This window comes from Nothoprocta perdicaria, unplaced genomic scaffold, assembly GCF_003342845.1.
Source record: "Nothoprocta perdicaria isolate Ctin4 unplaced genomic scaffold, notPer1 scaffold_18, whole genome shotgun sequence".
In the NCBI taxonomy this organism is placed as follows: Eukaryota; Metazoa; Chordata; class Aves; order Tinamiformes; family Tinamidae; genus Nothoprocta; species Nothoprocta perdicaria.
The window spans coordinates 7,045,622-7,065,440 of record NW_020454982.1 but is presented as its reverse complement, the minus strand read 5'-3'; the positions used below and the strand labels follow the sequence as shown (position 1 = coordinate 7,065,440).

The window sequence follows — 19,819 nt, the reverse complement described above, 5'->3', positions numbered from 1 at the left end:
TTCTTTTAGTCCTGTTTATAAGAAGCTTTGCAAGAGCACGGCTTAAATTGGAAAGCTGGGACTGAAAATACACAGATATTACATGTCTTCTCCATAATTCATTTGCTATTACTAACCAGTCACCATGTTTTCTTCAATTTTTTAACTCAAGTAGCACAAAGAGGTTTTTTTGAAATATGGACCTTTTATGGACCACTTAGCAAAACAATGCTCATTATGCTTTGGAGTAAAGATGAGCTGTCCATTTTGAACAAGAGTTAGTGAATTTGTTTTTCTGTGATACTATTTTACTATAATACTTTAGATATAAAGAACTGGATTTTATGGAGAAAAATAAGCAGCACTTACAGGGTTTTTTTTGCATAAATAGCAAGTATTATGCTATAGTGGGATGCCTCTTGCAAACATGAAGCAGTTCTGCATATTGTTAGTTATTATATGATAGTTTGAGCATGCAATTCATTTATGCAACAAGCTTCTGTTCTTCCTTAAACCAGTAGTACAAGTCCCACTCATTTGAGGATCTTTAACAAACATTACCTCATTATTTTCAACCTTATGATTTTTCTGATTTCATTTTGATGCACTTTAATGCATATTATTCTGTACATGAGATAAAACGACCGTTTTAAACTGCCTTTTTCTTTTCCTAGCTCTTACAGTAAATTCTATCTTCTCTTGCTCTCTTTTGGGAGAGCAGGGGGTTACCTGAAATAAACAACATTTCAGGCATTTTAAGTTCTCACAACTGCTTTACAAATCACACAGCCTGACCTCCATCTATAATATTACATTACAGCAAGAGCTAAAATAACATTCCAGTTTGACAGCTAACCTCAGGCACCACTGGTCTAGTGTCTTGCTGCTTACACTGCTGGCTGAAAAGCTGCTAGGATACGCAAGACAAGCTGAGAGTTTCACTGGCAGAGCTGTTCAAATCTAAATTGTGCTATTTGAAACTTAGACCACAGGAGACAACAGTTCACTTTTTAGCCTGGCAGCAAATTCAACCTCTTGGCCCTGTGAAAGTCATACGAATACATTGAGCACACTCGCAAGAAAATATCTCCCTATATGATGATCAAAAGATGTATTCAACGCACATTGTCTATGCACATTTGATCACCCTGTTGACAGCCTTGGAAGTTCAGTAATATGGGCTGCTGCACATGGGTTTCGAACCTTGATGGAGCCCAATGGCAGGCTCCTCCTGACAGCCCGATGATGACGAGCACGTTGCAGGCCGGTGCCCGTCATTCAGCAACATCGGGGCCTGCTCCAACCGTGGCGCAGCCGCTAAGTGGACGGTCAAAGGTTAAGCTGTGAGAAGACAGCGCTGAAGGGCAACTGTCATGCACCGCTGGCCAGCACGCAGCAGCAAGGAGAGGGCGTCTTCTGCAGGAGATGCAAAATGGTCTCGTTCTGTCCAGGCAGACACATCGCTGAAGGTCCTAAATGAGACCACTGCCAATTCCTGGCGAGCAGAGCTGACAGCTTGCCAGTCAAGCTGTCCGCCTCACATTTGACTTTTTTAGTTCAAATCACAAACGCATGCAAAACAACGTTAAACAGAGGGCCCAGCAGTTGTTTTAAGCCAGTTTTCGCAGAGAAGAAAGGGTGAATGGAAAGAAACCCAACCTTTCTCTCTTTATATTAAACAAATACAAATATTTCACAAACCAGTTTGTGTAACTGCATGCATTTATTTCCAATTTACATCTGTAACACTCCTTTCTAATTATCAAGATTTCCTCCAGTATTATAAAGCATCTCCTAACACTTTATAATTAGGACTAATAAAAGCACTTGGAATTCTTCTTTTTATTTCTATATAAATGATGCAATAGAAGCACACATTAAAGCATACAAATAAACACTTCACATCAGTCTCCAAATCTCCTACCCATTTCTATAACAAATGGTCCAATAACAATATTTTCTATTTGTTTAAAAGCAGTTTTGTGCAGAGTTATGGTTTCAACAGCATGATTAACAACAAAATTACATTATTTTGCATAATACATATACATCTTTTAACCCATTGCCAAAAAGATGTATATTTTTGCTTACACATTTAAATTATATGATCACATTCACATTTGCCTCCATTAACATATAAAAGACTTGAGGAAAAATAGATATTTTTTATTAAATTAACAGTGATGCCTCTCATCTTTTATACCAATGAATACTTGACACCAAATTTAATCAGGCTGACAAAGGACCATATGGGTTAGCTCTTTACGCCCTTCTCATGAAGGGTCCATCTCTCTCCTGCACTTACAGGGCCAAATACCGCCCTGTAACAAAACACATCAACATGCAAAGTGCTTGTTTCTCTTCGCGGGGTCACTGATATCATCCTGTTTGTGACATTACTGCTTTGTACCAATTTCTGTCATGATACCAACGCATTAAAGCCCTTATTCACAAACTGTGTGTGCCAGGCAAACCAAAGAGGAAGGGAATTGTCATTATTTATGAGGAATACATTTGGATTGCAAAGCATAAAACCACTCGTCTGTCACATACATGGGCACACAGAGCACAAACGCTTCAAGGCAGGGGCTGCCTTCCTGTCTCCTATTGCACAAGTCACACTGTCAACATTTTTTAAATTATAGATAACAACAAGCCTACTTCTTTGATGGCAATGAATTCAAGAAGCCACAAGTATAATTTAACATGCATTTTGGACAAAAGGATCAATGTCAAAGCTTTTTTAAAAATAGACAAATGGCCCTCATCTCATCCACATGAGAAAAATAAATGAGTTTAGGAAAACCCATCAATAAGTTCTAAATGCTGAGAGAGTGGGAGAATGGAAAAAACCTACTCCACCTGTTAAGGAACCTGCTGGGTTACACCCACAATAGGTCCCTCCTTCCTCCAGGTGCTTCCCTCCCTCCCTTTCTTATAATATGGCCCAGGTAAAGTTCACAGAATTTCTGTATTTGCCTCAAAGCAAGATATTAAATTCTGAATTGCCTGATTTCATTCACTACTACATCAAAATCTTGCTGCACACTTTTCTGCCTTTTTCTTTTCCTGAATACTTTGTGAAAGTGTTACTTTTGACAAGCATTTTCTTAAATGTGCTAGAAAATTTCTAAATTCCGCCTCCAAATGAATTTCTCAGGCCAGATAGGTGATCATTGCACTGTTGTTTATATTTGTCACTGCTGTTTATGACAAAGACCAAAATAAGTTTGTTCTGAAGAGCTTCTTTGGATTAAAATTTTTTCTCTAAGTGCATGATTAGGTGCACGATTAGGTGCACACACATGCACCAGAGAGCTCTGCTCTATATTTTACCATGTGCAGTTGTTGGTCAGCACATGATTTAGATACCAGACAGTGAAGTATTTCCTTTGCGCACAAGAGCATCACTGCTGCTTTTCATTAACCACAGCAATGACACCCTGCTCAGCAGGAAGAAACCAGGAAGCAAAGCAGTCACCATACAAATGGTTTCCAAACATGAAAATGGCTATTTAATTGGCATAAACATTTGTGTGAACGCTTCAGTATTCACACATTTCACCATGTCTACCACTTTGAGACACGTCAAAACTTTCAAAGCTCTTGCCTGCCTTGAGCGCACATTTTACAACTATAGGATTAGGCTTTTAAGTTCTTTGAATACTTCTAGAAGTCCCAGCTAGCCATCCACAATCTTTAATGAACAACTTTTAAGTGTATTAACACAAATGTTCCCAGTTTCACTAACAAAAGTAAACCTAAGGTGCATCTTTCCACAGAGCAAAGGTTTTAAGACAATGGTTTTAAATCACAGTTACTTGCACATACAGTTCACCTGCAGGAGATGAAAAGTTTATCTTGACATCCATTTTTTTCCCCTCAAAAAAAGCAGCATGCCACTCATGACCTTTCATTAGCAACATCCAGTTGCCATTAGCAAAATCCAGGCATTTCTACACTCAAAACAGCACATCAGAAATGGGTGACTTGGCTCTAAGCAAAAACTTGTGCCCCTGTAAACTGGGCACTGGGGTGAACAGAAGCTTCAGTATTCTAGTTGCTGAAAAAATACACAAATCAGCATCTCAATTTAATACTATAGAACATTTTATTTCAACACAACCTTAAACTTCAGAACAGAACTCACAACACACTTTAATTAGGTACCTTTTCAAGCATTCAGTGCATGAAGTACAAGTTGCCCGGGGGTTATGAAATAATACTAAAAACTTTATAATCATTCATTGATTTAGGTTTGAGCATAGTATATCATTTAAATCCAATGGGAACATAAAGAGCTATTTGTGAGGTCAACCACAGTACAGACAGGCTGACATGATATCGACGGCAAGGTGGAGAGAAATTGCCAAATACAGCAGATCAATACCTCGTTTCACTGTTGCAGCCTTCTGCAGACATAAAATATATATCTTTACAGCTACGAAAATAATAATAATGAAAGTGGGAGATAAATGCTTCCCTCAAGGTAAACTATTTGATTAGCTGAGGGCAAAGGTGACAAGAGCAGTCACACTAAAATAACTTTACAGTCTTAAATAAAAGTGGTGGGATGAGCAGCAGATAAAAGGGCAAAACGAAACTGGACAAATTCTAGGAGGTAAAAACACAATTATTTTTACCAAGCAGTGTAGCATGCGAACCAAAGCACCAACAAAATAAGGAGGGCTTAGTCTAAACAGGGTGTACCAGAGATTCTTCTCATAATAAGACTCCTGTACCTTCAAAAAGTGTTTTGAGATGACTTGGTGTTCATGGTTTAAGAACATACTAGCATGATACTTTTAGCCACATTGTAGCTTGAAACTCACTATGATATAAAGCTATTCTTAGGCTCTTGTTTTAGATTCAGCAGTTCAGTTTTCAACTGAAGGTGAGTGCATTCCTCCAAATCACCACACCACCACACAAGAAGCTTTGACCAAAACATCAACCTAAGTATTTCCAGGCAGATAACTACAAGTTTCCCGCACATTTTTATACATAGTTAGAGGGCTGGACTGGTTTCTCTCCACATCCAAAAAGCACAATTATAATTGACAATAGCAAGTCTCTCTTATGGAATCCCCAGACTTTTCTTTTGAAAGGATTTGAAATAAAAAAGGCTCACCTGGCATATTTTTATTTGCAGCAAATAGAGCTCACTAGTCTAACACTGACGCAAATAAGGGTCTAGGAATCTTCAGACGAGCAGAAATACCAGGTACCCCTGTACCTGGAAATTCACATTTTTAGGAAATGTGAATTGTTTCAAAATCCTGGAAGTTGGAACAGTTAATGGAAACTAGAAAGGAGAGAGACAATCAAGAAACAAACATGCCAAGTTGATGCCATGTCTTGCCAAGTAAAAAAATATTTGATGAAAAATACCGAGATGCATGGATTTTTTTTGATAAATAGACAAACAAAAATACCTATGAGCTTTTCATCTTGTCCCACTTGTAAAACAATTAACACAAACCCACATAAAGTGGCAAAATACTACATTATACTAACAGCTTGGACACAATTGCAGCCCAAATTACTAAATCTAATAAAAGCAACCAGAATCATTCCCTACAACCACACCCCAGGAATTATTTTTGCACCTGTAACAAATATTACATACAATTCAGTCAAAAATCAGAACTCCAGGTATTTACAGGGTATACATATAGCAGACATGAGCTTACTATCTTAACACATAAAGCTAACAACATCCAGAAAAAGCAGAAGAAAAAGTCCAACACTGCATATTTGGATATGGCAGACCTAAAAATATAAACTTTCACACTGCACAGCTCTTTTACTTAGTAGAGCATTTGGAGCATGGTAAACAGAAGACACTTAAACCCTTGGCATTCTGCTGCTTGAGCATTATCTCACACACAGTAGCCCTAGAGGCCGCAAACACCAAGACATGAATTAGCGCTTGGGAAGAGATCCATGCCCCCCGCATCCTTTGCTTCGAAATCATAAGAGCTTCTAATGCTTGAAGCATAGATCTGCTCTTACTTAGAGCAAAAACAAGAGACTGAATGTAAAGCAAGATGCTTAATAAATCTGGGAAGCCCAAAGTACCAATATAATTCAGATCACCTGGATAGACACTCACTTCTTCATTAAGTGGGTGATGTCTTATTTAAAAGAAGACAACAACTCTGGGCCATAGCTAAGATTAAGTACTTGCTCTCATAGAGGAAGCTCTAACTCTTATCAATATAAAGGCTTTAAATAACCAAAAATAAACCATCCAGTAGTCCTGTATTCCATAGTAAGTACAAACTCAGGACACAGACTGATTTGAATTAACACGTTTTCAGTTATAACAAGTAATTTTACAGAGGATTAGTATCTTGATGGTCTGATCAATACTAGGCACTGCTGCGATTACAGATGAAGAGAAAATTACCCCTGCAGTAATAGTGTGTGTGTCTTGGTTCTCCTTCATTTGCTGAGTCCATTACTGTAATGGTTCCAGCATTAGCAGCTGAGGCAATTTAAGCAGCAGGGATGTGATGAATTTAAAAGAAAGGCACATTTGCCATTCATTCCATCTCACAGTTCATTCTGCATATGCAAGACTTCTACCTGACCATTTCCAATATACAAATCACACGTTATGCAGCTATCCACAATATTTCTTAATTATTGTCTCATTAATAGTGTTAAGGGCCAATAATGTGATTACCACAAAAATCACTACCGGTATATTGGCTGCTGATTCTGCTAAAACGTGCCCACCATTTACCTAGGCAGAAGTATAACACGGCAACAAGCTTATTTAACTGCATCTCAGTTGTTACATTAATTTTAATTTTCTCAAATACCACTTCTAAAGGAACCCATTTTATCTTTCAATAAGCAAAGTTAGGTTTTCATCTTAAGAGATAAGGCAGAACAGCAAAGAAAAAAAGAAATTAATGAACTATGAACAAACTATAACAAGACAATGTTAAAATTGATCCATATAATGGCATGGTACAGGTCAGTATTTCACTATTAATCCTAAAAATCATTCACTTACTCTTAAGTGTCCCAAGAATATTTGCCCATTTCTCCCTATGTTGAGACAATCTATTTTAAAATATTTCATGGATTTTTAACTATATAGCGGCTTTTTTTCCCCCCTCCTAGGCAGCAAAGACAAAGATGATGCAAAGACAAGAAAATACCTCTCACCAGCTAAAAGCTAGAAACTCACAGTCTCAACCAGACCACTGTGCATTACCCTTTCCTCCCTATACACAACATAGGCAAACCTTCCTGTTGCTTAAAACTTTTATTCCCTTGCACTTTGTCTATTGTGTCTCCCAAATGTGAAATTGCACATGAATACCGTTATAAAACCCTTTGTGAATACAGATACATGCATAACAACATAGCAATAGTACAGCAATAACTTTATTGGAATATGGTCCTTGATGTGCTGGGAGCTGTACAAATATAACAGCCATGTCTGTGAAATTAATTCAGTGGTGTTGGTTCTTGTTGAGAACCACTCTTACTGAAGTGAATTAGCATAAATAGCTACAGGTAACCATGAACTTGGCCTAACTGCATGTTCCAAGAAGACATCAATGAAACCTGTCTCAAGTAAAAGCAAAGAATATTCACAGTAGCTGAGCACCCTGCCTTTCACATGGCAGGGCCATAGAGTCTCAACACACCAACAGCACCAAAATACAGACATGGACAGACCTAATGGAACTTCAAATTAGATTTGCAGTGAAAGATACTTTAATTTTTCTTTTTTTTTGAGAAAATGAAATAAGCCTTGAGAACAGTCATATATTACACATGAATCTTAACAAATAAACTGCGAAGATTAACATAATAGACATTCTAAAACCAATAGAAATTGTTTCCCCAAAGTTTAAGAGGAGAAAATGTTCCAAATTAACTTATCAAATACAACACTTGTGTTTCTTTTATGGGGTACCTTTCTTCATCCTGCAAAAATAAAAGTCTATTGACTATTGACTGACCAAAACTCTGCCAACAGCATAATCAAAATAACCACAAGGAGAACTTACAAGCTTTAAATTAAAAATTAAGTATAAAAATATATAAAAACATGCATGTATAAACCCCACTCTCAGAGATGGGCTATTTAGTTAAATGGTCTCTCCCGCTAATGAACAACATATAGTCTACTAGCTCTCTTTTTATGTTAGGATCATACCTAAAAGCGGTATCTGCTGTGGAGAAGACAGAAGTCACCCAAACACAACAGCCTTAGAGATCTCTATAAAAACTTAGAATAGTTATGTTCTCCTGTTCACTTAAAACTTTGGGTAACACAGGATCCTAGCAACTCAAAATGGCATTTAAGAGAGCTGAGTGATTATTTGATGTATATGACTGGCTGACTTGGTCAGATATTTTAGAAGGAGTTTGCTTCTTCTTGAAGTGTGCTCAGCTTGGGACACCACCACTATCACCAACTGCTGCGTGCTCAGTTGTATTCAAACCAGATCAGCAACATTGCTACATAACAGCACCACACTCTACAGAAATTCTACCAAGAACCCACTGAACAGCACAAAACAAAGCTTGTTACACAATAAGTTAACCAAAAAAGAGTTTCAATGGAAACTCACACGCCACAACAGACCAGTGGTCAGCTCTCACCAAGATTCAACTGCTGGCATCTCTTGTGAAGCTGCTGGTGTGGAGGCATGCAGACCTACTTAGGCCTTGGGATCTGGAATCCCAAGCACAAGCAATTTGAGCAAGAACTGACAAACAAAACCTTAGCAGCTGTGTTTAGATCTATCACACTCAGATGTTACTGTAGCTACACTGGTAGAAACTGCACCACAGCAGAGCCCAAGAAACAACCCACCTGTAGCCACTTGCATTTTAATCAACCTACCTGTAGTCACTTGGGTTTTAATCACATCACCTGTAGTCACTTGGGTTTAATACAAAATTAACCATCTATATTTTGCAAGGTTCACTCACAGGGCTAGGTATGAACAGAGAGCTTTTCATACATAAAAAGTCAGTTTAATTACAAAGCAAGAGTCAATCACCAGGCTTGCATTCACTTCACTTTAAATGAATCTAGCAAAACACAACTAAATTTTTGTTCAGGATATGTTCAGCATAAAGACATTTCCAGGAGAGGTCTAAACCAAACCAGCTTCTCTATCAAATCATTTCCCTCATTTATAGGCCTCATAAATCCTACTCTCCAGAAGAGGTCAGGTTAACCACACTAATATTTCATTTATTAGGCAAAATTTTGCCTTGGACCTAAGTGGAAGTCTTGGCAGAGCTACTACAAAAAATACACACTTTCTTTGCCTTGGGTATTTCTTCAGTGAGCAACATAAAAAGGCTTAAACTCAGGGACTAAAGAGTGAACAACTTGTCTGCAGAGCCACAAATCCAAATCCAATCCAAATCTCAATTTGCATGTACAGAACAGAGAAAATGTATGCAACTGTAGTATAAAGCTGCTCCTTCAAAAATCAAGTCTTAGTTTCTCTTCATATAGCTGCCGAGGAGGCAACTTTTTCTCATTGCTGCCTCTTCTCACAACATTTTTTAAGACACTACTGGTTCCTTTTGTTTTACTTTCAGTTTCCTCAAAACTTCTACAAGTAACAGACAGTTTCTAAGGCATCCTATAACTCTTCATTGCTTAAGTTCCCCTTAAATGTATTTTCTTTTTCATTCTTCTCTGCACATGCACCTAGATAGCTAGATACATCCAAGGCAGCCAAGCTCCACATTAACTTCCTTGGATTTTGGTTTAACTAGGCTTTTCCAGCACACCTGCATCTTGTCCCTCAAGACTTCTTATCAATATTGCTTAAGTCTCCACACTTACTCCTTATACTGGAACATTATTTTTAGCTATATTCAAGTAGGATCATTTTAACACAAAACTCCCAGTCATCATTAGCTATATTGCAAGCCAAATGATAAATCCAGCTCTTAGATGGTGACTATGAACATACAGATGAATCAAGAGCACACTTTTCTGCAATCTGGTTGCTTTGGATTAGAAGGAAAAACTTGAGTCTCTATGCACTTTTGCACAGAGTGAACAGAACCCAAACGAAACACAAAAGTTGCTTCCTTCAAGGAACAGAGACAACAGAAAAATAAATAGCAAGGGATGAGGCTGGCCTTACGAAGTGTTTAAAACTACTTCCACAGGACATTTTTAAAATTAAATAAAAATAAAATTAAGCTATTTATTATATGGAAGAATCTTACCATAATAAAGTGTTGAACCATAAAGTAATTCAAATATTAAAAACTGTACTCCACTCCATATGAAAAAGAGAAAAACTTTCACCTTGTTAGACTTTCCCTTAAGCTCATAAAGGAAACAGGCTTCCTTTCACCTGTGCAATAGAAATAAACACAGCACTTCTAAAAGTTAACTTTGTAACTCCCTAGACCACTATTCAGTTCATGAAATTAACTGAAGAATAAGAAACATGAACGGGGCCTCAGAAGAAACTAAAAACAATTGAGCAGTGTAAAACAGGTGTAAATAAACCCTTGAAAAAGCACCTGGAATAGCACTGTAACCAACAATACTGTCTTTTCTTAAACACACAATAAACTTGGTAACACAGTTCTTATATAGATGTATAATAACCCCACACATAAACATGTTATTGATAAAACTAATAAAAGGGCAAGGCTATACAAAAAATGCTAAAACAGTGTTTAAATGACCAGAATTAACCTGTTTTATCAGACTTAGACAGAAGCTCTAAGAAAGCAGCAGCAACACACTTCAGTTTCACCACGACAGGTGACGCCAGTAAAAAGAAATGGTTGCCCCGTCCCCCCTCTTGATTTTAAGCGAGAGGTGATTAATTAACCCGCCCCCCGTGCGTGGGCTGTGACCTCCGGCACCCTCAAGAGGGGCAGCTGGGGCGGCATCACCCTCTTACTCCCATTTCTTGTCCGTTAGGACCGTTGGCGGGGCGCGCGGGCGGACCGGGGCGGCCGTTGCTCGCGCCGCGAGCAACGGCCGCCACGGTCCGCCCGCGCGCCCCGCCAACGGTCCTAACGGCTCCCGTTTAACGCTCAGCTTCCCGTTCACAGCTACAGATCACCCTGTAGGGGAGCTGGGAGGGGACGGCCGTTACCTTCGTTTCTTTCTCCCGTTCCCCCGCTCCCCTCTTCATGGCGCTGCCCGCGCTCCGAGCGGCTCCCGCGCCGTTCCCCGGGGCCGGGACTACAAGTCCCGGCGAGAAGCGCGCGGCCCGGCCGCCCGGTAGCGGAAACGCTCGCGTAGCAACCGAGGCAGTTGCTAACGGAGGAGCGGCGAGGCGGGAGAGCGGCCGTGAGTACGGGCGGCAGCGCCGCGGCGAGGGGCACGGCCACCCCCATGGCGGGTTGCGCGGGCTCGGGGACCCCGAGAGGCTGCAGCGCGGGGGGATTGAATAGCACTAATTAACGCTAATAATAAAAGTGAGGTGTTTTCCACGTTCGTTTCTGGGCTCCGTTAGGGGCGCGGGAGGCGCTGCCGCCGCGGCCCCCTGCGCCATGGCCGGCCTGGGGGGCTGAGGGGCCCGTGCGGGAGGATGAGCGCGGGTTGCTGCCCTGTCCCTTCCTCGCACCAGGACCTGCGGCTCTGGGAATGTGTCTCCCTGCAGAGCGCAGTGGGATGTGCTAGTCTGGCTGCCTCATGCTCCCCAAGTCAGTTTCCTCTTCACCTCTTTCTCCTCCTCTTCTCCCTCCCAACCCCCTTTTCTTCCTTCTCTCCCACCCCCTCAAAAATTCACAACACTACAGCATGTGATGTCTGAAAGATGTGTCCACATGTGTTTATATATATATTTTTTTGTTCTTCTTAACAGGATGACTTTTAGACAAGCTCAGTGGAGGGCAAACATTTATTTTAAAGCATTTGTTAAAAGTACAAGATCATAGGCTGGAAGTACTTGTATTTCACCTATAGGCTACAGCAGGTGTTCTTGTTTTTCCTGATTTGGTGGTTTTGCTCTGTCTTTTCTCTACCAAGGAGGGAGGGTCATTTGGGAAAAAGGCATCACCTGGGCCATGGTCAAAGCCTGAGAACTTTGAAATTCATGTTGAGCCCATGAAAAAAAGTGTTTTTTTTTTTTTTTATTGAGGTTTCACCAGCAAACCAAACCTTAATGCCCACAGGCTGAAAACTTGGGTGAATTTAAGCCTGGGTCCTTCCCTCCCTCCCTCCACTTTGACCAAGTTGGAATACTAGTTTAGAAACTCTTCTGTGAGTTGTAGAAGAACATGGGCCTAAACCCAGAGTTTTGTTCCTTAGTTTGCAGTATTCATGCTGTCTGGTGGTGTGTATTGTTGCAAACTTGTGTGCAGCTTTTTGTAGTAATCTATGTGATTCTGAAGCTGGTAGAAATGATGTTGTAACTTGTAACTTACAAGAAAGCTACAGTTTCTGTAAGTTCAGTCACTATATGTAAAACTTGGGTAAAGTCACTTTTGTTCCAACATGTTTTTGTCAGGTGTAATCACTTTGGAAGTGATTCAAACAAGTAAGTTAGAGCTCTGTGGGGAAAGCTTATGCTTTTAGAGATAATGCTGTAACCGCTGAATGTAATCATAAATAGACAAATCGTCTTTCTTAACTGAGCTAATATTCATCAAATAACTAACACATGTAACACATGATTTGCTGCTTGGAGTGTCCTCTTTCAGAGAAGTGTAAATGATGGTCATTAAAGACATAAGTTCTACTTAGGGTATTAATGAGATGGAAAGGATACCATGCCAACCTTTAAGTCTCAAATTATATTTTGCCATTTGAAGATGAGGATGCAGATTTGCACAAACAACATGTGCCCCTCTATCCTTCCGCTGTTTCTATTTCCATATGCTGTTTTCAGTAAAATAGTTAGAAACTCCTCCTGTCTCTGGATAGAAAAGAAAGCTCATGATTTATTTCCATCATTTGGTAGAGAGAATGGTACAACTAATGTTGCTTACTACTTTTGAAATGCCCTCTAACTTTTCTGGACTTCAGATTGATATCTACTTCATTTTGTCCCTCTGAGAGTTGCAGGTATTGCTTGTTTACTAGTTATGCCATCTTGCCAAGAAAATTTGCTTTCTGTCCTGCCTCTTTGCAGTGCTGTCCTGCCTGTTGGCTCCCTGCTTCAGTGTTTCTGGTTTTGCTGTTGCTGGTAACGGTTTATTGCTGGCAGGGTTAATTGCTCATTTGAGAGATAAGTGTGTGTGTGTGTGTGTTTGTTTTTGTTTTATTTTTCTACATGGGACTTGTTCCACACAGAAAATAACAGCAGACATCAGTAGCAAAGATTGTTAGGCAGATGGCAAGCAGCAGTGTCTGCCTGTGCATGTGGTTGTGCTAGAATGTCTGAGTTTTGATGGACCACTAGTGTTGCAAAAACAGTCATGCTGAGAGAAATATATATTTAGCTCTTGATCTTTCTGAAAGTTCTTAAAAAGGAGAAAAAAAATTTTGTTACTTATTATCCTAGAAACATATGTAATGATAGCATTTTTTTTCTTGCTGCTGTAATGAACCAAATTTGGACTGATCAGAGCAAAAGTTTCATTTCACTTTTTAATCTCATCTTAGTAATGCTGATACAGGGATACATAAAAATAACCATGATACCTAGAGATAATCCAAGTCAGTGACTGTAAAAAGTACTAATTTAAAGAGTTATTCAGAGTTTTGGGGGTTTCCTATGAAAAAATAGAGTTGAGAACATTGAGGAGCTGGATTATGTAACAGTAAAATTATTTCATATTTCATTGGTTCGAATGAACTCAGTGCTTAAACCTCAACATCAGGAAAGGTTATCTATCATTTCAGTGACTGACAGCATCAAAACTAATTAGATTAATAGATTAAGTCAAATCTACCAATATAAATTACATTGCACACTAAACAAGGATGACATGGAAATATTTCATCCATATATATATATATGGATGAAAAGTGTATGTAGATGGTTTTAAAATGTGAATGCTAGAAAAAAAACTTAATCCTAAATATTCATCCTGAATAAAACTAAATATTCAAAGCAATAGTGGCTTGATTATTGTTTTGAATGATTCTGGAATTTTGTTGTAAGGATCAAAATGTCCATGGAGAACATAGTAATGTGACTGCTTATCAGCAATCTAAGATTTCACCAGGGCTACTTGTGCAATTTGTTTTCTCATAATGGTAGCTCTTGGAGAACTGTGTATGAGTTTTTTAGTAGCAGAATTTGTGCTGTTACAGTTTTGTTGAAAACCTTAATTTCCAATTATTCTTCTCTGTCCTTTTGGACAAAGTCGTAAGGAGGCTTGTTTCCAGTAGAAAACTTGACTGGCAAAATAAGAGTTTATCTGTAACTGCAGTTTTGGGAGTGATAGAATTGATAGACATTTCACAGATAATTATACTAATTTCCTGGTAGTTCCTAGGTGGTTTTGAATTCATCAGTGATCTAGATTTCATCTGGAGAATGTAACATTAGGAAAAGTTTGTGAGAACTCTTCCCCTTGTCCCCTCTGTTACTTCAGAGTTAGTTGTATTTGTACCTGTTTTCTGCCCTGATAAAGAAAACAACAGTTGTTACCAAATATATTCATTTATTACTGAAACAGAGGTACTGCTTGCTTACATTGATAGCTTTCTAATCTCAATTTGTCATCCACCAAAGCTTTCTGTTGCTTCAAGAAAGAAATGTGTTCTGATTTATGACAGAATTGTCATTGGAGAGTTTCTAGCACAAATCCCAAGATGCAATTTCCCATATGACAGGGATTGAAAGAAGCTGGAAACACTTAAGTGATGGCATAATTGCCAAGAACTCTTTCACATGTGCTATTCCAAGTGTTGTACAGGGCATTACAGCTCTGCCACACACGTTAGCGGAATAAAAAACAAAAAAGGAGTTACGTAACAAAGAAGCTGTATTTTGTGCAATGATAAAGCCGCATAGGGTTAACCCTCAAAATTGAACTTGTCCTGAGTCATATATATGAGGTAAAAGTATTTATAGTAATGTTAGAGTGTGTCATTTCAGTGGATCTGTCATTACTTTTTCCTTCATTATATAGACTGTAATTATATTTCACTCTAGTGAACAATTTATGTTACAGATGGAAGAAGGATTTCATTTGCGTTTTGTACTCCACAGATAAGCAATGTCTGCTCCAGCTGATGAGACTGCAGGAGACCTGCCTGTGAGAGATGTGGGTCTAAGTCTAGCTGGAGTTGGAGGATTGCAAGGTTTGTACCAGCTGCTATTTATTACAGTTGCAGACTTTGATCAGTGGCTTCTTTAGTTTCTTTCTAAAAATGTTTCTGACATTCACACTCAGAAAATTAAGTTCAAATAACATTAAGCGTCTGGGTTAAATTCTGAAAGATGAAAGACAGTATGACCTCTTCTCTGTCAATATTCCCCCTTTTAAAGGGACTTGCTGCAAGATGCTAAAAATGGCAAAGCTTGTTGAACTACAAACTGTACCCTTAAAAATTATGTATGTGTGAAGAGGGGCAAACATTTTGCTGAATTCAAGATAGGACCAGACCACCCTGAGAAAATATGAACCGAAAGTGTTGTGCAATTCTAACATGGTGCAAAGTTGATATTAAATGGAATCACTCGGTTCAATCTTGTATATGAGTGAATTTAAATAATTTTTAGTTAATCTATTAGCGCTTCAGGAGGGTATGTTTATAGCTAATAAAGAATTTCTGTGATTACTGTAATCTTTTTAAATAGTATGTTGGACAGTACCATGTTACTTGCTAAATTATTTTTGTTGCCTAGTAGCTAACTAGTTTGCTATGTCATTTGAATCACTCTTCATTGTTGAAGAGGAGGGGTAAGGGGTTAATATAGCTGTAAAACTGGAAAAAAGTAATGAACTCATACAAATGTAAAATATAAAGCTGCCTAAAAACTCTTGGTCTTTTTTGAGTTTGATAGCTGGAAATTAGTTATTTTGGTTTACATGCTGTTGGACATAATGAAGATAATTTAAAGTGGTCTTGGTTTGGATAGAACCATCAGCTACACAGAATGTGAGAGCTCGACAAGCTGTATCACGGGTTAGTCGTGAGGAGTTGGAAGACAGATTCCTTCGTTTGCGTGATGAGAACATCGTGCTCAAACAGCATGCAAATAAGCAAGAGGATAAAATTAAAAGGTATGGGTTTTCCTGTTCTTCAATTTTATTTTTGCTTGAAATAAATTTTTGCTGTTTATAGTAATCAAGAAACTCAAAGTGATTTCTCTGAGAACACTTTTTATAACGTTGTCTCTCAAAGCCTTAATATTTTCTGTATTACCTTTCAGACAATTTAAACTGGACTTAGTTAAATCAAAAATAGGACCTTGCTTTGTGCAGCGGTTTTCTACACGGGAATGGGAAGTTATCTTCATAAAAATAAAATACCTGGAAGCAATATTCCCTTACTGCCTCATTGGATCATATGATCAGACTAAGATAGCTTCAGCAGTTGAAGAGGAGTTAAGTAAAAGAAAGTTTTCTTATGGTGGTGGAAACAGTTTACATTTTAAACATTGACTGAAAGACAGTGTAGTGTGAAACTATAGCCAAGGATGATAAAGCTTAGGAAGATGAAAGAGAATGCTATTAGAAGAAAATGTAGGTAGGTTATGCTACAGCTTGTAGGTTGTTCCAAAGCAAGCATGAGGATTTAAAGGATGCACTTGTTTCCGGGGTATTGTTTGCATTATTCTAGTATTATTAACTTGTTTTACTGAGGCTCAGACCTCAAGCTTTGGCTGCATAATTACTAATTAAAGGTTTAAGTAAAGAAAGAAGTCAATCTGAGTATTTTCTTGGGACTTTCTCCTTTCTAAGTCTTAGGACTTTCTCCTTTCTAAGGAGATGGAAGGATGGAGAGAACGGTACATTATGATGAGCAAGCTATCCATAAATACAATATATGATGGTCTTGGTAGTTATTTGGCATATCAGTATCAAGTAGAAGATAGCATGTGTTTTGGGCATCGGGTATCTTTTTCAGGAATCACAAAAGCCTTCCTTGCAATTCCTTTTTTATTGACTTCTCTTTGTCTATAGGGCAAATGACATATTTTTATGGTGAGTGATATTTAGAGCCATTAGTGAGATGGACATCTATAGACATTTATTTGCTAGATGGTTATCTTGGATCAATAGCTTATGCTATGTGCTAAAAAAATGGATATTCTGAGAATTAAAGAAAAGGTCACAGAAGCCTGATTACTCATCAGCATCTGCATCCTATATTCAAGAGGGCCAGTGCAATGAGGTACTCCTACTTTTCTCTTTGTCCCATGAAGTAAATACCTTGAGAAATTTAGAAATAGCCAAGAGGACCCAAATGTACACAGGTAATATGGGGCACTTCGGGTTCAGGAGTTCCAGTTTAGTGCTGTGCTGGCACACCCAGCCTGGATTCTGCAGAATCCACATCCAGTATCCATTCTGGATGTGTTCTGGATACTGGATGTGGATAATAGGATACATTTGGGTATTACTGTATTCCAGGAGGGCTCATTAATGCAAAAGCACCATATTCAAATTAGGTTGGACCTAGGCTAGTAAAGTTGGCTGGATCCAAGCTAGGTTTTGATCAGAAGCTCTCTGATTCCTGAAAAGGCTCATGAAGGCACTTTGTCAGCAGATAAGATGATTTCAGGCTTTTCTAAAGCCCGGAACATTCTTTGCTGTTAAGCCAGGAGTTGGTGAGATGGGGCACATGGATGAGCATGACATAATTTCCATCTTTGCTGTTAGGCTACTGTCACATACAAGTTGGCAGCGTGCATAGGTTGCTTGTTGGTTCTGTTTCTGCTAAATGAAAAGGGTTGCTTGACTTTATCTAATGCACTTATCGGTGTAGGTAGAATTACACAGAATATCCAAATTGGTATTTAAAGACACAGAAAGTATAAAATTTTCAATAGAATATTTGTTTAGATCACCAGAGAAAAATCTCAACTTAAGCTAAATCATTTTCCCGGCATACCTCATGCAAAACCCCTTACAACTAAAAGTTTGGATTTAATTCGCAGGAGAAATGCATTGAAAAACAAACAAAAAAATGCTTGTAGGCAAATAACTTTCTGTGACATCCTAAAGTTATTACATTTTTTTTCCACTTTTGTTCTTTTAAAGTGGAAGCTTCTGTCCACAACTATACAAAAATAAAACAAACCCCTTTAAACAAATGAAGTGTGTCCTTATTTTCAGTCTTCTGTCTGGGCCTGCAAAAATAGATTCCCTGTAAACTAGATACAGGTCTTGAAGATGTGCGACCGATTTTGTAAAGTCTTGAACTTGTCTCTCTCATCAAAGCCACCTTTTCTTTCTTGATATGCCAAGTTTTTTCCATTCACTGCTGGGCATGTTTTCTGTTTCTGTGTATTACATCACTCCCATGTGCCCTCTCTGCCTTTTGTTCTAGCTTACCAATGTTTATCAAAACTAAAGGAAATCAAAGGTACAACACTTGAGATGCCAAAAGCAAAATTTGTATTCTTTTAAAGACAGATGAAAACCATACCCTCTGTATCTAATTACATTCTACAAGTAACCTTTACTTCTCTGAAGCATGTTGATTTTGTTTACCAGTATAAAATTTAGTATAGTAATGTGAACTATTAAGTATCTCTTTCCTGAGTAACTTATTAAATATCTTTCCCTCCAAAAGTGTTTTGGGCATTTTAGAACATGAAACATGTATTTAAATCCTGAAATACTGGGAATGATATATCATCAGAATACTGTGTATTATTAGCATTGTTTCAATAGTCGAATGTTTTGTGGAGTTGTAGCTTTTATAGTTTGCCCCACCACATCCCAAATCTGTAACTTTACTTAACAGCCTGCAGAGGTTCCTATATAAGGTCATGCGTTAAAAATTACATTGAAGGAGCATATGGAGTAAATATGTGTCCTCCCTTCACTAACCTTAAATGATAAGCCTTAGGAAACTGTTATTTGTCAGTGCTATAAAGCAGATTGCTGCACAGTGGTTTCAATTATCTTCAAAGAGTTCTTCACAGGCAGTAATAGTTATATCAAAACCTGAAGTTTATTATTCAGGTTCTTTGCTGAAGTCTTCACAGTGATTATGTTCCTTTCAACAGAATGCTTTTTATGCTGACTTTTCACATTCTTTTTCATCTTTTTATTATTTTCCCCAGAATGGCCACTAAGTTAATACGACTTGTTAATGACAAAAAGAGATCTGAGCAGGTTGGTGGCGGCCCCAAGCGGCTGGGTCAGGCTGTGGAGCTGGAAGAAATGATTGAGCATTTGCAAGAGAAAGTTCGGGAGCTTGAGAAACAAAACGAGGGCCTCCACAACAAACTCATTGCAACCAAACAGCAGCTGCAGATTCAAGGCCACAGGCCTAACCCATACAGCTACGTTCAATCCCGCATCAACACGGGTCTCAGAAAAGTGAATGATGTTGTTGGTGTGCAGGAGCATGCAAAAAAAGGTATTTTTCACTTTTATTAAAAAATTGTTTTGTTACAGACACCACTGATTTTTGCTCCTGTCATCTTCTATTTTATTTTTTTGGCCATGGTGTCATTAGTGGAAGCGATGAGCTTGCCCTTTTTGTTATATTTATTTAGAGCAGCCATGTTAACTTGTTTACATTAGAAGTCCCTGTTTTGAGAATTCACAATGATAGACATGGAAGAAAAGTGTAGATTTGAAAATGAAATAGCTATCAAACATGTGTTCTAATGGTTAAAATTGTGGTACTTCCTAGTATAAATTAAAATGTCTGTAACTGTTAAAAGCTTATAAAGAAGCAAGATAGGAAAAAGTTTAGCCTTAACATGCTATAACAAAGTTTTACATC

General features: G+C 38.4%; 2 protein-coding genes across 6 annotated transcripts in view; one reads left to right on the top strand and one right to left on the bottom strand.

The window, feature by feature from the left end:
• FTO (FTO, alpha-ketoglutarate dependent dioxygenase) overlaps positions 1-11,153 on the bottom strand; it is a 131,279-nt gene extending 120,126 nt beyond the window's left edge. The window contains exon 1 of the mRNA XM_026036536.1: positions 11,103-11,153. Coding sequence (XP_025892321.1) covers positions 11,103-11,141 — 39 coding nt within the window. The 5' untranslated portion in view covers positions 11,142-11,153. The remainder of the gene's footprint in view (positions 1-11,102) is intronic.
• A 744-nt stretch (positions 11,154-11,897) lies between these two features.
• RPGRIP1L (RPGRIP1 like) overlaps positions 11,898-19,819 on the top strand; it is a 51,901-nt gene continuing 43,979 nt past the window's right edge. For all 5 annotated transcript variants that reach the window (XM_026036562.1, XM_026036561.1, XM_026036563.1 and 2 more), the window contains exons 1-4: positions 11,898-11,927; positions 15,117-15,208; positions 15,990-16,134; positions 19,149-19,447. In XM_026036562.1, coding sequence (XP_025892347.1) covers positions 15,124-15,208; positions 15,990-16,134; positions 19,149-19,447 — 529 coding nt within the window. In that variant the 5' untranslated portion in view covers positions 11,898-11,927; positions 15,117-15,123. The remainder of the gene's footprint in view (positions 11,928-15,116; positions 15,209-15,989; positions 16,135-19,148; positions 19,448-19,819) is intronic.